This window comes from Choristoneura fumiferana, chromosome 2 (genome assembly GCF_025370935.1).
Source record: "Choristoneura fumiferana chromosome 2, NRCan_CFum_1, whole genome shotgun sequence".
In the NCBI taxonomy this organism is placed as follows: domain Eukaryota; kingdom Metazoa; phylum Arthropoda; class Insecta; order Lepidoptera; family Tortricidae; genus Choristoneura; species Choristoneura fumiferana.
In genome coordinates this window covers 14,862,111-14,877,822 of record NC_133473.1, presented here as the reverse complement: position 1 = coordinate 14,877,822, position 15,712 = coordinate 14,862,111, and the positions used below count along the sequence as shown (strand labels likewise).

Genomic DNA, 15,712 nt, shown 5'->3' with positions numbered 1-15,712 from the left:
AACTAAAGATATAAGATCCTGTCCTGTGTGAGTAAAAGAGACACATATATTAATAGTTGATCGCTGGCTGTTCACAATGTCGGCGAGAACTCGCTCTTACATCTTTTGTCGTAGCGACAAGAGCTATAAAACTCGCTGAGCTATAGATACTCGCTCAGCGATGTCAGCTTGGCGGGCCAGTCGAGTGGAGCGAGTAATCGCCCGTCGCACTCGAACACTCGCTTACAGCCAGCGACAAAACAACACTCGCTTCTCGCTGCTCACCCACTCGTTTCTAGTTACTCGCTCTACTCGCTTCTCGCTTATCGTCGGCGGTGGGACAAGTGCCTAATTATTTAAAACTATGTTGAACACAAAAAGGTTAATACGAATATTTTTGAGAAAAAGTGAATCTTAGGAACCACAATTGTATTGACCAGTTCTGAAAGGGGTATTAGTAAGCATCAAAACATTTTGCCATGCCTACTAACCTACAAATTCGGTCACCGCATCTCTAATTTTTCTGTTTGAACAGGCCTCCCTCTCTGCTTGTTTTTGTTTGAATTTGCTTGTCATACATAGCTAAAATAATCTGTGGCACACCACTTTTGATTGTTTCGCCCATGTTTCAGCAGTAAATTTCCAAAAAACTCTTATTTTCACACGAGGGTACTAAACTCAACAAGTCACAGAATAAATAATAGTACAAGCTCAAGTGTCTGTGTTTTCTTATACTCTTTGGTCTGTTTGCCCATGACATTTGAATAATGTTGCCACTCAAATAACAGCTGGTAAATAGCTGGGTTCAGCTTTCATTAGCCAAATTATATATTATTATAACCCACCTATAATTAGTTTATTTACCCAAACAATAATAATAAAATAATGTTATATATAACTACAGGTGTAGGACACCCAAATCATCGACGCCAGTATTTTAGGCATCAAGACTAAGTAAGTATTAATTTTTAACTAACGAAATAACTTTAATTAGCAATAGTTATTAGCTATTCAGAAGATCAGTTGCGTCTGCATTACACCGTATAGATTTTCACAATTTTGTATTTAAATAATTAAATTCTAAATACTTAACTAGTTAAATCCTAATAACAAACTTCACAAACAGAAACAGCTACATATCACGAATGACAGTTAAGGCGGAACCGGAAATGGCATTGTCATTACTGAAATGTTCAATCAAAGTTTTAAATAAATTCGCAAAGAATTCGCATAAAACAATGATAATTTAATTCATTCAAATAAAAATAAATTAATTTCATACACGATAAGAACTTAGTTTATTTCACAAAATAACAGAATTGTATTGTGGCTGTGGCAACGCGTTCATTTTTGTTTGCCAACAATATGACTAAACTAACATACCTTTCAAATTTCCTATTTTTTTTGCCTTCTATTTTAAGAACGTCATCGCTAAAATAGTAAAAAGTAACGTAACAGGTTCAAATCAGTGAACTAGAATACATTCCGGGCGCGTGTTTCTTTATCTGTCTGTCCTTCGTTCGTTTCTTTAGCAGTCGCCGCCGCCGCCGCCAGCGAATGTTTATTATATTTGGTGTATTTATTACGTAATTCATGGACATTTAAAGAGTGCAAATAAAGAAAGATGAGTTTTAATTTCAGCAGCAAGCTTGTAAGTATTTAATTTGGTACTTCGATTTGCTGCTTACACAAAATCTTATCAGATGTTTCTTAGGTTATATTGTTAAATTGATTATGAACATGACTGTCGATTATCCTTATCATTTTATCGTTTCTGATTGATAGTGCTTAACTGGTACGTTTACCTATATTATTTATTTAGTTCGAATTTGTTTGAGAGCATGAGCACAAGTGACCCTAACATGGTTAGTGTTTAATTTAAGTATTTGTTTTCTAAACCGGTTCTATCATATGTCGTCACATTTCAAAGGAATTACTTGCGAATTGCGAAAACTATACAATCATACTACGTACGTTTTAGTGCTATTTCTCCGAGGAGCAACAACACTGTCACTATGATAATGAAATTTTTCGTAATACCCAGATAACATTACTTAAGTACCTACTAAGTTCAAGGTGCGCGTATAAAGAAGGAAACGTCACTTGATTTGAATCAAAACTCAGTCAATCAGTTAGTACGCGTTTACTAGCCGCTACGAGCCCACGCTACGTAGTGCCGCGTTTTTGCCTTACTTGTGATAAAAACAATATAAGTACATCTGTGTTTTCTGCACAATGAGTAGCTCAGAAGTTGAAACTAGCGATTTTTTTGGCGGCGTATGTACTAATACTAACCTAATCTTGTTTTTTTCATCAATTTAGTTTGAGTCAAGGGAAACAAACAAAAAGAACTTTGAACAGAGGTCATTCAGGTCCATGAGACTTAATTCCAAATCCAGAAGCGTTAGTAATGTTAAAACTACAATCTTAAAGTAGTTAGTGTATTTTGCATACTTAACCTAAAAATAGTAATTTATAGATCTCAATAGAATTGTTTGCCTTCTAGTGAATCATCATTGCAATCACCCCTATGTTAAATATTAACTTGATTTTCCTGTAAAATGTGTGTTGTAAATCCTTGTTTTCTTTTTTAGGTTTTGCCTATAGTAGTTGCGGTTGGTTCAACAGTAGTGCTTGCCACAGTAATAGCCAACTGCTTGTGGGGCAAAAAACCGAAGAATAAGAAGCAAGTGACACTTGTAGATCCTAATGTGAAGTATGCATTGCCGCTCATAGAGAGGGAAGAGATCAGTCATGACACACGGAGGTTCCGTTTTGGATTACCTAGCAAAGATCATGTTTTAGGTAAGAGTTTGTAATCATAGGCATATAATGTTAGTTTCTGAGAGGTGCTTAGAGCCTTTTTAAAACATTTCTAAAACCTAGTTTAGGCCTGAAAGAAAAATCACACAAGTTGCATTACACTGAGAAAAATTAAAACATTACTTACTATTTTTTCTTCCTCCATCCCTTTATTCTATTCTTTCCATTTCTTTATTTATTTCTCATCAATGTCTGTAATGATGAAAGTTATATAGTGATGAGATGAATCATTTATTATTTACACTACTTTTGATGGTTGTTTCTGGGCCACATGATTAAAATAATAGGCTTTTGCTTATTAACCCTACCTATGGAATATAAAGCTAGACTAGAGAGAAATTTTAATTCCCCAGGTATATGCACACATTCATATAGATAATAAATAAATAAATATCATGGGACACTTCACACCAATTGACCTAGCCCCAAAATTAAGCAAAGCTTGTACTATGGATACTAGGCAACGGATAAACATACTTAAATACATATTGAACATCCAAGACCCGAGAACAAACATTCATATCATTCATACAAATATCTGCCCCGGCCAGGAATCGAACCCGGAACCTCAAGCTTCGTAGTCAGGTTCTCTAACCACTTGGCCATCCATCCATATTAAGTATAAGATGTCTGTAGCTAAGTCATGGATGTTGCTTAACATAATTTGTATATTTCATTTAAGTATAAGTACAGTTTTGGCGCACAAGCCAAATTTGGTATGCATCTTAATTTGTGTAAATACTAAATTTGGTGTGTGCTGGAGTGTTAGTTCATTTTTGTTCATAACATGACCCTTGGCACCCCTTATCCTGAGGTGCCCAGGGCCCTCATTGAAAAATAAAAAGATATGAGTGAGTGAAGTTTGCATTCTCTTTCTAGAAACATGAAATTTTGTATAGCCTTTCTCTCATTGTCATGTCATGTGATGTGATAACATATGGCAAATAGTTTCATATTTTTTTTATATTTAAATAATTTCATGAAAGATTTGTCAAACAAGATATTCTCTATTGTTGTATAAATTTTCTATGACATGAAAATATAGTTGAGCACTGTTTTTATAAGCCAATATAACACAACAGTACAGTAGTACTCAGTAAAGCAACAATTTTTATTCTCTTCGTGTTCTCAGGTCTGCCGATTGGTCAGCACATTCACCTGTCAGTGAAACTGGAAGATGATCTGGTTATAAGGGCATACACTCCCGTGTCCAGTGATGAAGAGAAAGGATATGTTGATTTGGTTATTAAGGTATGTCTGTACATGAAGGATTACTAACCTAAGTACTAGTAATAGCCAAGAGTATGTGTAAACAAAAATCCCTTCAAACTCTCAGTAATAAAGCCTCGACAAATATAAGAGTAGAAAGAAACTTAGTTTCATATTCTTTAACACGGGCTAAATATTGTATAACTGTCAAATTATCAATCTTTTTACTCATAATTTCACTTCTCAGTCCACTGTCCCCTTCCAAAATTTTTAAAGCTCCCCTTTTATTACTTACTTTATACATTTTTACTGAGTGTTCTTCAGTCACTAATGCCTGCAACGCCCAAGTTGAGCCCCTATGCTGAATCTTGTAAACATGGTTGCAATGATTTCAACTATCTGACCAATACTGTCCTCCTTTGACTATATAGCATTTAAAATCTTACTGATAAAAACCTCTTTATGTGCAACTCACGACTTGCTTATTATCCATATTTAAAAAAATGCCATAGGTATTTACGTAACTGAAATGTGGTGTACTTATATAGGTAACTATTACAGCAGTTACATTACAGTTAATTTTTTAGATTTATGGGCTGTTTCACCACCCATTGATTAGTGTTAACTGACGGTTAAATATGATGCCTTCTCCGTCTATTCGAACAAAACAAACAGAGACGGCATCACATTTAACCGTCAGTTAACACTAATCTATGGGTGGTGAAACAGCCCCTTAACCTATTATATTGAAAATAATTTTGTAAAGAACCCATAAGTTGAACTTGGCACTTGGTATCCATTTGGATCTCACTTCTTTTGTCGTTAAAGTCAATATTGATCACAATATTGAACTTGGCTCTCATTTCACATTTTTGTTTTGATCGGATCGTACCTACCTACATCCTTCGCAATATTTGCATTAAGACGAGGCATTCGATGTTTTGTCATAAATTCTAGCTAATTCGGAGTTGGAAAACACGATTAGCGAAATTTTTCATAGATTTAAGGCCTGTTTCACCACCTGGTGACTAACTTTAAGTGTCAGATAAAAGTACTTAATGCCGTCTTTGTTTATTTGGACAAAACAGACAGAGACGGAAGCACTGATATCCATCACTTAAAGTTAGTCTACAAGTGGTGAAACAGGGCCTAAATGTTATTTATCTAAGTTGGGATTTGGGATAAATCATTTTATTTACTTTTATGTTTTATTTCGCCCTCGCCTCGTTTTAAGCCATTATCATTATCAGCAGTTGCGATCAGAGGCAGAGACGTTCGCGGTCGCATCCACCATCTCTTTCTACTCTGGTCTTATGCGTATGACAGAAAGAAGTGGTGAAAAAGAACATGATTCCAAGTGTGTTAGACAATAAGGTCTCAGTAAACAGAATTTCCATTTATGTAGAAGCAAATTAAAATTGTGCCAATAATTAAAGCATCTGACCCTTATGTACATATATGTACGTCATAATCAATTAAAAGGCAACAATCAACTAATTGGTCTATCACGATGCCAACAAATTCCGATTAACGATACTTTATCATGATTATTTCAACTCTTATTTTGTCGTGTCATGATATTATGGACTTAGTGTGTCTGATAAATTATTATTTTCAATAGGCGAAAGTAATTTAATTACTAATTGACAGTATCGTGAGTGAATATTTTCGTTAGGTAACCGAATATTGTTGATGGGTCGATCAACTTGTCAATCGTTGCTATAGTTCACGGTCTCCTCAGTCACTCTTTAATCCGTAAGTTTATACTATTATTAAAATTTGCCAAACATGCATATTTATGGTAGTTTTAAACCCCTTCTAATTGGTCATCTAATAAACATGTTAGTATTATGTGACACAACATTTCTTCTATTAAACTGTACTACTTTTGTTTCCTCGCTGACGGGGCAGAATAACAACAAAAAATAGTTGATCCACAATGATATTCAACAGCTTCGTTATACTTGTTATTTTATTTTTGACGTCACGTTGATAATTTAGGCAAACCAGCGGGAATTGAGGAGAACTGCACACGACTATCTGAAATGGATAAGCAGTTGTACTGCTGAAGTGCTGACCGTACTTATTACAAGTCCCGTTTAGTTTGATACGTGCGTGAATAAGTAAATTTCTGTCTCGTTCTCTCATATGTTGTTTCATCCGAAAACACTAAGTTCGAAACAAAACTGTAGGTACTTCAAATACCTGCATACTTCTGTCTAAAGGTCACAGCTTATTACAACCACCCCTCACCCGACCAGCACTGCCTCGCCTCGAGCGGTTAGTATTCTTCATATGAATTTGTATGGGTATGTGCTCACTACTTCAACTCCGTAGCGTCACCGGATCGCCTCACTCACGAGGTTGCCACGCGCGGACGGCGAGTGGACCACTCGGTGATAGCCCGCTGCTCGCCGCCATAATGACTACTAGGAAATTCCTGGACCACGCGAGGTCCACTCGTTGTCAACGCGGCGTCCACCCGTGGACAACCTGTTGACAACGAGTGGATACCGAAAGTCGAAGCGGTGCTGGTCGGGTGCCGGGTGGCTCTAATGAGCTGTGACCTTTAGGCTGCGTTTCTCCCAGAAATGTGGACAAATGTGTTTTTCATGAACAAATAGAAACGCTTCGCTCCGCTCAGCCGTTTCAACTATGGATGTGCGAGGATAAGTAAATTAAGCGTTTCTATTGGTTCATGAAAAACACATTTCTCGCAACACATCCTCGCAAATCTCTGGTGGAGGCGCAGTCATAATGTCCAAGTCTCGCAAGCGTTTGAGAGGTACAGGTTTACTAGGTCTAGTAAAAAGTATAAAATTAAGCCAAAAAAAATTGTGTCTTTACAGGTTTACTTCAAAAATGTCCATCCTAAATTCCCCGACGGTGGTAAAATGTCCCAGCACTTGGAGAACATGAAGATTGGTGACACCATCGACGTGCGCGGCCCCTCGGGCCGTCTCCAGTACGCCGGCAATGGACAATTCCTTATCAAGAAACTCAGGAAAGATCCTCCTACCAAAGTTATTGCGAAGAAACTGAACATGATTGCAGGTGAATATAATTTAAGTACTCTTATTAAAGTTAATAGAACTAAAGCCGAACCAATTCCTTCTAATCTTTGTGTATTCAATTCTTGAAAAAGATTTTTTCAATTACAATTTTAAATGGAATCCTTTTTGAAGTAAGGCAATAAACAACTTATTTTGGAGCATTAATTCCAGCGACGTTTGGTTACAGAACGACAATTAAGCTAAAAATTAATACATTGCTTTTGAAGTGGCGTCTCATTTCTATTCCTATTCTATTATACTTCTGTGACATTCTTCTTTGTCGGATACTCTTGACAAAGCGGCCGTGGTCACGTAGCACGGGAAAAATACCTACGTCAATTGTCCCTGGCCGTCGCTTCTCTAGCGCAAGTGTTGACAGCACTGTTGAGAGGAGTACCTATTTGTTAGGGATTTTATCTAATCAGTCCAGCCCATACCTATGACATTACCTAACCTAACGTGATCTGTTTATTTCAAGGTGGTACCGGTATTACTCCCATGCTGCAACTGGTGAGACACATCTGCCAAGACACCAGTGACCGAACAGAGCTGCGACTGCTGTTCGCGAATCAGACTGAACAGGACATCCTGCTGAGGGACGAATTAGAGAAGTACCAGAGAGAACATCCTGATCAATTCAAAGTGTGGTACACTATCGACCGAGCTGAACCAGGTTCGTGAAATTTCTTATTGTGATATTTTCTGCTTGCTTTTTAGTAAAGCGACAGCCAAGTGACAGCGTAATAAACATCCCACTGTGCAGTTTTATCTGTAGACCACTGTACAAATATGTGCATGGAAAATAATCTAAATCGTATATTGATCCATACTTGTGTTAAGCAAATCGAATTTCAACCTAAAATCGTTAAATACTTACCTAGAAGCCGGAATCCAATATAGTTTTACTATCGATTTTCGGCTACAATTAACTTTATGTCGATGATAGATTAAGGGGCTGTTTCACCATCCATTGATTAGTGTTAACTGGCGGTTAGGTGTGATGCCGTCTCTATTTGTTTTGTTCGAATAGATGGAAACGGCATCACATTTAACCGTCGGTTAACGCTAATCAATGGATGGATGGTACACAAATGAAAGTTACGGAAAACGAGCCAATTATACCTTAAGATAATTCCAGAGTTCCACATTATATAATGTGGTGATTATTTACTTGACGTAAATATTGCGAAACTCTTCATATGAATATGACATATACCAAGAATGATGTCATAACATATATGTGTACCATAATTGATAACGCCACTATACATGGCTTTTATCTCTTTAATATTACGTCAGGCTTACTCATAGAAGGTATTGCAAAATTTACAATTTATGGCTAAGTTGTGTCTTGTAGTGCCTAGAATTTACTTTTCTATTACACTAATATATTCAAGGGCGTCGCCAAGGGGGGTAGGGGAGGGGCAACATCAAAAAAGTTTCCAAACCAAAAAAGTCCTAAAGTACCAAAGTTCATGCGCTCTCGCCTTTACCTACTATTCATATTTTCTCATTCGCCATATCAACTTGCCCCCTGGGCCATCTAATTAGTTCATCAATTACATTAGCAGTAAATATTGGACACGTATGTAAATATTTTATCTTTTATTCGTCCATCTATTTTATTCTATTTTGGTGTCCAATATTTTCTTATAATCTAACTGTTAGATTCTAACAGGCGGACTAAATAGATATTTTTTGACCCGGAAAACCACCTCATTGTCATATTATTAAACACAGAAAAAAAGAGTTTTAGTCCTTTAGATAGAACATAGTTACCTGAATCTGAATACTTAAAAGGACGTTAAAAATCCCCAGAAGACTTAACTTAGATTTACAAATGTTTTTAATTTTAATTTCAGGATGGAAATACAGCACCGGCTTCGTTAATGACGAAATGATCCGGGATCATCTTTTCCCCGCCGGCGACGACGTACTAGTGCTTATGTGCGGGCCGCCGCCCATGATCAACTTTGCGTGTACACCCGCCTTAGAGAAACTAGGTTTCAAGGAAGATCTGCGTTTTGCCTACTAAATGTAAAATGCCTTGGTGAGCTCATAAATGGCTATTGTAACTTGACCTAAAATTGCTTAAATGGGAGGCCGGAGGATTTGTACTAAGATATCCGGGGAAATAATAATTATTTTTAGTTATGTTCTCTAAAACAGCTGAACTTATGCATTGCGAAAGCGTAACTGTAACTGGCAGTTATCAATTGCATGACCGGCCGTAACATGATAACAAGGTTTTATATCGCATTAGTAGTGAACCTTCATGACGACTTTCTTGAGTGCTGCTGCCACTCTCACATTAAGACCCTTGTCGCCTTTTACGACACCCACGGGAAGAGATGGCTCCGACTTATTCTAAAACCGGGTACGGCATGGAAAGTCTTTAATTTAATGTAGAAATATTAAATTTAAAGTTAACCAATAAGTGTGATATAAATTTTTTATTTTAGAGTTCATGTTAGAACCAAGCTATGCGGCATGGACGTTTATGTGAGACAACGTTTTTACTCTTTATTAGTATCCAGTTTAATAACTCACTCCGGGCCTCCTGCCTCCATACTTATTTTTCTACTGGCAAAAAGACATGATGCATTTAAGGCATTTTGTAGGTCCAAAAACCATAATAGCGTTAAGCGTATCAGAGGTGAATGAGAGATATTTATTATATGCTGTTGTTTGTTATTAGTGCACGATTTCGTATTGCTTATTTAGATGTTTATACCGAGGACTGGAATTTACAAAGAATATAAACAAAAGTTTACAATAAGTGACTGTTTTTATTTACACTAAAGCTATGCCGGAGGGTCTCGCCTCACTTCCTTGTCCTATTACAATTTGACATAAGTTTCCACTAATGTGATTTATCGATTCTAGTGATTCCACATACATCTCTCAGCTTGAATTAAATTAGTTTCAACCAATTTGACTCCTGGACCACCATAAAACCTTTTCATGGGAAATAATTTTGTTTGTCTATTACATTGCGGTAGGCCCAGTTTAAAAAGTGGTCTTTGGTTTCGTTATCATTAGCATCTCAGATTAGCATGAACCACAAGGTTAACGCATTCACTGCCACCTGACTTCCACGGGTGCCACCGACGCACATGTGCGTTCAAAATGTATGAATGATTATGACAGCGGCACTGGGAAAAGTTCCGAAAACGCATATGTGCGTCGGTGGCAGTGAATGCGTTAAAGCCCGGTTCACATTTATCTGTTCGTTTCAAGGTTTCATACACATTTATCTAATCAGCTGTGGTGTGCAGCGCTGATTGGTAGGTTGATCTGCTCTGAGAGATCAGAGAGACAGAGAGCATCACGATACAACACGACAGATAAATGTGAACCGGTCTTAAACCTGTATCTTATTATCGTTCACTTTTTCACTGGCGCACCATTCAAATCACGCGCTGCCGCGGCATTTCGCGCGTGCTAGTCCAATGTTTAAAATATTTCGTAGATCTTATCTTTTGCACTAACTAATCTATAACAATTCTTGAGTTCTTATGGATTGATATGCAAATGTCACTATGACAATGATTCTGATGCTGTGGTGGTTGTTGACAGCCAAAAAACTAATAGCTATTGCCGATTGCTTTTGGTAAAAACTAAAGTACTTGTGCACTACTTAAACAGAAGCATATTACAGAGTCTAAAGCTAAGTCAAAGCAATCCTTAAAGTCCAGCTCATACCTGCAAGAGAAATCGTGCGTGGTGAGTTAGACATCGGTTACACGCTCATTCTGGCGTCAGGTCAGTCCATAATTCTTTAGTTCAGTCCACAAAGGATTGACCAAAAAAATTTTCGCTTCTCATACTCGTAAAGTTTGTGTTTATGCTGAGCTGAGGGCCTACTCCGGTTCGTATCGTACCGTCCCTCTCGCTCTCGCGTTAAATAGTATAAGTGTCAGAGGGACCGCACGACACGAACTTCGAGTTTCGTAGTAGCCCTGCTGGATCTAGGCGACATAAAATGACTTTTTATGCTCTCGTGCATAAAGTAAAATCTTCGTCTAAGACCAAGAAAATCATGTGTTAACAGCCACAAACATTTTTTTATATATTTTTATAATAAAATCATAATTTTTAATTTGTATAAAACTAAAAATAAATCAATAAATATTTATAATAACATTAACAATGCATGAAAAATAAAAGGTAGGTACCCAGTAAGTGAACGATTGTTTCCACTTTTGTTATTTATTTCATCTCGCATTCGAAGTGAAAAGCAGAGTGTAAAACTAGAGCATTAAACCCATTTCCCCCTCGACGTGTCTATCCACCCTCGCCGTATATACCGGCTCGGGTGGCAATATGAACGCCTCCGGTAAAATGGCTCGTTTTATGCTCTCGTTGGACAATCTACTATATTTTTAACATTTAATTTTCACCAGCCCGGACCATCAGTCCGTCAATCCGTGAAAGTTACACGATAATTCTCTCATCATTCTTAAAAGAATTATGGACTGATGACACAACCGATGTCAGAGGCCCTAATGCGACCGAGTTTGAAACACTTAGTCAATCTAGCGCCCACAGGTAATAAAACTTGCCCGATTTTTTTGCAAGTCTAAACTGGGCTTTATCACACATGTATACCCTTAATTAGTATTTAAAACATTAGAAGTGTATTGAATAAAAACTAGCACGTTGCTTGTAATTACGCCGATGAGTTTGAAAGGCAAAGACTTGTCGAGGACGACTATACCGCATACGGAGAAAATGGGCTTCTCGAATTCAATCAGCTGTAGCATTTCCCACGCCGCCTTACGAACTTTGTCCTCCTTGTCTGAAATAAAAGCCACGTACGCGATATTACCAAATGAACTAAGATTTTTCATCCTGTACAGTCAAGTGCAAAAATATAAACTTATTCAACGTTTCAGAAATAAGTACCACAGACCTATTCCGACAAAATAACATACTAATTTTGAGTGGTTCGAAAAGATACTTATTTTTGCACTTGACTGTACCCATTTGGGTAAGTTCGAATGAACAGCAATTGCAGATTTTTCACCGGATTTTTAATCCAAATTTTTTTTAACGTACTTACTATACATGTTCAAAGGAACATCGAAATAACGTGCAGAAGCATTTGGGCTCAGGCTCGATAACTTTCTCAAAACGTTTTTAACTGTAGTGAAGTTTTTCGGGAAATTGTACATTTTTGTAGGTAAGTACTTTTGGGCAAGTGCGTGTATGGTAAAAGTGTAGGTAAAGTCAAGAAAGTGCTCTAATCGGGAAATTGTACTGTTTCGGAAGTGTACATTTTGGGGAAGTGGATTTTACAAGTCTAAGCCAACCAGAGCTTATTTATTAGACACGTATATAGTCGTAAATCCCACTATCTGTCATGTATTCATTTATCTCGTTTATAATTCAAGATAAGAAGTTGATCGGTCTCGAGACGGATCAGAATATCACATTCACATGACATGGGTATTACCCATTTTATCCATTGCTAATTTTAAATAACAAAGCAGTTACGACGGAAAATCCCTTCAGGTCAGCTTTACACAGTATTTTCTCAAATTTCTTGAGGGTGGCAAATTTCTCTAGGATGGCCACATGTCTGTTTAAAGCACACTTGCTTATGTTATAATTTGTTAAGTTCCTACAAACGCGTACCAAAAGCGAAACATGACGTTTCACGTGGCTAATGTTCACTAGGTTCGTTTAAACTTTAAAGAATAACACAGCTAACTGGAGTATACCCAAATCTATCTCTATGTCTTATCAAAATTGCCTACTCACCTTCATAGTAAACGGCCAAGGCACGCAATATTAAGCGTTTCGTGCATTGAACTTGTTTGGAGAACCAGTCGCAAGCAAACGCGACGACCGTCAATTGGATAAAGTAGAAAACCATCCACAGCATTAGGGTTACTGAAGCTAATATTGGGACCAACTGAAAAACGCCACATCCATACTAATATTATAAATGCGAAAGTGTGTTTGTATGTTTGTGTGTTTGTCCGTCTTTCACGCCGTAACGGAGCGACGGATCGACTTAATAAATGTACCATCAGCTAAATATGTGGTCTACCGCCCTAAAGTTGACAATCGTTTGCATGTCATTGAACAATAATACCAATACTTAGACGTGTCTGTCAACTTGAAAGTTCGACATTAACGACATATTCGATAGGAACATATATATTTGATAGGAACTTGTTTAAAAATTGATAGACCACTTATTTGGCTGATGGTACCTACCTCTCCAGTTTGACTTATTCCAATACAAGGCATGTTTTCGATTTAATGTTACCTTGGTTTTTAATCCAACGACGGTTGATTCGATAACTAGAAACATCCAAATGAAAAGGGTGATGATGACGTTAAATAACTGTAAAAAATTGCATATATATATTACGCAGAAACATTTTAGTAGAAAACGTCCATTTTTTTTACTTAGTAAAGAACCACCAAACTTGCCACAGGAGCCAGCTAGAAATGTTCAGATTTTTAGGGTTCCGTACCCAAAGGGTGCCAACGGGACCCTATTACTGAGACTCTGCTGTCTGTCTGTCTGTCCGTCTGTCACAGGGCTCTATCTCTGAAGCCGTAAAAGTTAGACACTTGAAATTTTCACAGATTACTTATGTATTACTGTGGCCGCTATAACAACAAATACTAAAAATAAAATAAGTTACAAATTAAAGGGGGTCGTCATACAAGAAATGTGTTTTTTTTTCAGCGTTTTTTGGTTGCTAGGCGTTATTAGCCGTTGCTAAGGCGACCGAGTTGTCGTTTGAGTTGTTGTTCCTTTAAGTTTGCAATTTTAATGATGTTTTATAAAAGCTTCGATAATATAATATAGTGACTGTCTGATTGTGTGGTTTATTCGTTTTTGTGCAAAATTAATAAAGCAATTTATGAACCACAAACCTCAATGAAGCCAACTTTGATAAAGCGCTCGCCAAATCCACACCATACTAATCAATATGTTACCTATTGTTTTTTACACTAAAAAACAATAGAAAAACATAGGTACACACTATTTACAAGGTTTATAATACAGTTTAAAATTTATTCACACTAGTCGAGCTTCTAATTTACACAACATACGAAGTCCGCCGAGTTTCCCGCGAATGACAGCATTTTTTTTTATCCGCGCGTGGCGCGTTTAGGGCAATGGATTCAGAAGCAAACAGCCAGAACCAAAGAGGATGAGAACTCAAATTGTTTTTTATTCGAAATACTTGCACAAGTGCTTACGGCGATATTTTTAGAAGCTTTTCTTTAGCTTGCCCTGTTTGTTTATTTATTTATTTATTGTTTGTTTGGGTCAAATCTTGGAAGCTAAATTTGACCCACTTCCAGTGGTCCGATCGACTTGAAATTTGGCATACTTATGTAAATTTGGCGACAATACAATAATCTGATAGTGACATCTTGGTGGTCCTGCCAGGATCGTTTCTGCAGGAGAAACTCCTCAATAGTACAGATACGTAGTTTAGACGACAATGCAAGTACAGTCAACAAAAAGTACATTCGGCAAAAAAAGCTTGTATTAAAAATGTTTTTTTTTATCAAAAACTTATTACAAGCATTATATTTATTTGCAGTGTAATTTATATAACTATGTTTGCTCGGGTGGAATCTTTCAACTCAAATTTGAAGTGGATATCTTCAATCGATTGAGCTGAAATTTTACACGCATGTATAAATCCGATGACAATGCAATATTATTATAACTGGAGTTGATCTGATGATAAAGCTAGCGGGTGACCATAGGAACTCTGTGATAAACGACACGACCGCATCGAGTTTGGACTCGTTTGTCGTCTTGACGAGTACTTTGGTAACCAAGGGCATAAAGTACAGTCAGCAAAAAAAAACTTATATTAGAAGAATTTTAAGAAAAACTTTTACTGAACTGTTTACGGAACCCTTCATGTCCGAGTCCGACTCGCACTTGACCATTTTTTTTTTTTAAATAAGGTGGGCGGCCGGCGTCTGTACCCTCCCCCACCAGCGGTATATGTTTTCTTGTGACCCGCGCCGGAAATGCTTAGACAGAATTACTCTACGAATAAATAAACTCATGAGTAGGTCTATAAAAAAATGTAAAGGCTCAGAATGGGAGCGTGCCAGTAGGCTCTCAACTATAGCTTACCTGAGAACTGAATAGTCTTGATACATCATTAAATAGTTTCAGAATAGAAGTTAAAATATTGGTGAAATCTTTCAGCGATATTGTCTCACAGTCGTCAGGTGTTACAAGAGAAATTTTTTGGATTTTATTTACCCCTATTTTATGTCGTCCCCCACTGTTTAGTTTTTGGTTTATGAGGTTACTGCCAATTACTTCATTCAGGAATCGTAATCTAACTGCCAAGTAATAGATACAAGTACCAGTCGAAATAAGTTCTAAATAAACAGTAACGATACCAAAGCCCAAAGGTAAAGTGTAAAAAGCATTTTTTATATTGTAGAAGACGTATGTTGCAAATCCGCAACCGAAAGAAATCATAACGTAAAAAATCCATATTATGGTAATGTAATAATTGAGTGCACTGGTTGATATTAAATTATTCCTTTTTAAAGCGCAATCAACTTTCTGCATCAAACTGAATACTTTAACTGTTTGCTCCCCTTTAAAAAATCTAGCGTATATAACATTATATAAATAA

General features: G+C 37.0%; 2 protein-coding genes across 5 annotated transcripts; one reads left to right on the top strand and one right to left on the bottom strand.

Annotated features, from left to right (window-relative positions):
- Nucleotides 1-1,188: 1,188 nt before the first annotated feature.
- LOC141444521 (NADH-cytochrome b5 reductase 2) lies at nucleotides 1,189-9,843 on the top strand. 4 transcript variants are annotated; one of them, XM_074110072.1, is made up of 7 exons: nucleotides 1,189-1,630; nucleotides 2,302-2,382; nucleotides 2,574-2,784; nucleotides 3,935-4,053; nucleotides 6,861-7,065; nucleotides 7,543-7,737; nucleotides 8,927-9,843. In XM_074110072.1, the coding sequence occupies exons 1-7, from the start codon at nucleotides 1,604-1,606 to the stop codon at nucleotides 9,097-9,099; spliced, it is 1,011 nt and encodes a 336-aa protein (XP_073966173.1). In that variant the 5' UTR covers nucleotides 1,189-1,603; the 3' UTR covers nucleotides 9,100-9,843. The 4 variants fall into 4 exon arrangements, with proteins under 4 accessions (XP_073966173.1, XP_073966189.1, XP_073966199.1 ...); XM_074110088.1 differs by lacking the exon at nucleotides 2,302-2,382 and having other exon boundaries at nucleotides 1,198-1,630; XM_074110098.1 differs by lacking the exons at nucleotides 1,189-1,630; nucleotides 2,302-2,382 and adding an exon at nucleotides 1,741-1,844.
- A 1,437-nt stretch (nucleotides 9,844-11,280) lies between these two features.
- LOC141444504 (uncharacterized) lies at nucleotides 11,281-13,477 on the bottom strand. Its single transcript, XM_074110055.1, has 3 exons — nucleotides 13,345-13,477; nucleotides 12,831-12,984; nucleotides 11,281-11,865 (listed from the first exon to the last, which is right to left on the bottom strand). Exons 1-3 carry the CDS (start codon nucleotides 13,387-13,389, stop codon nucleotides 11,678-11,680), a joined length of 387 nt encoding a protein of 128 aa, XP_073966156.1. The 5' UTR covers nucleotides 13,390-13,477; the 3' UTR covers nucleotides 11,281-11,677.
- Between the last annotated feature and the right edge of the window lie 2,235 nt (nucleotides 13,478-15,712).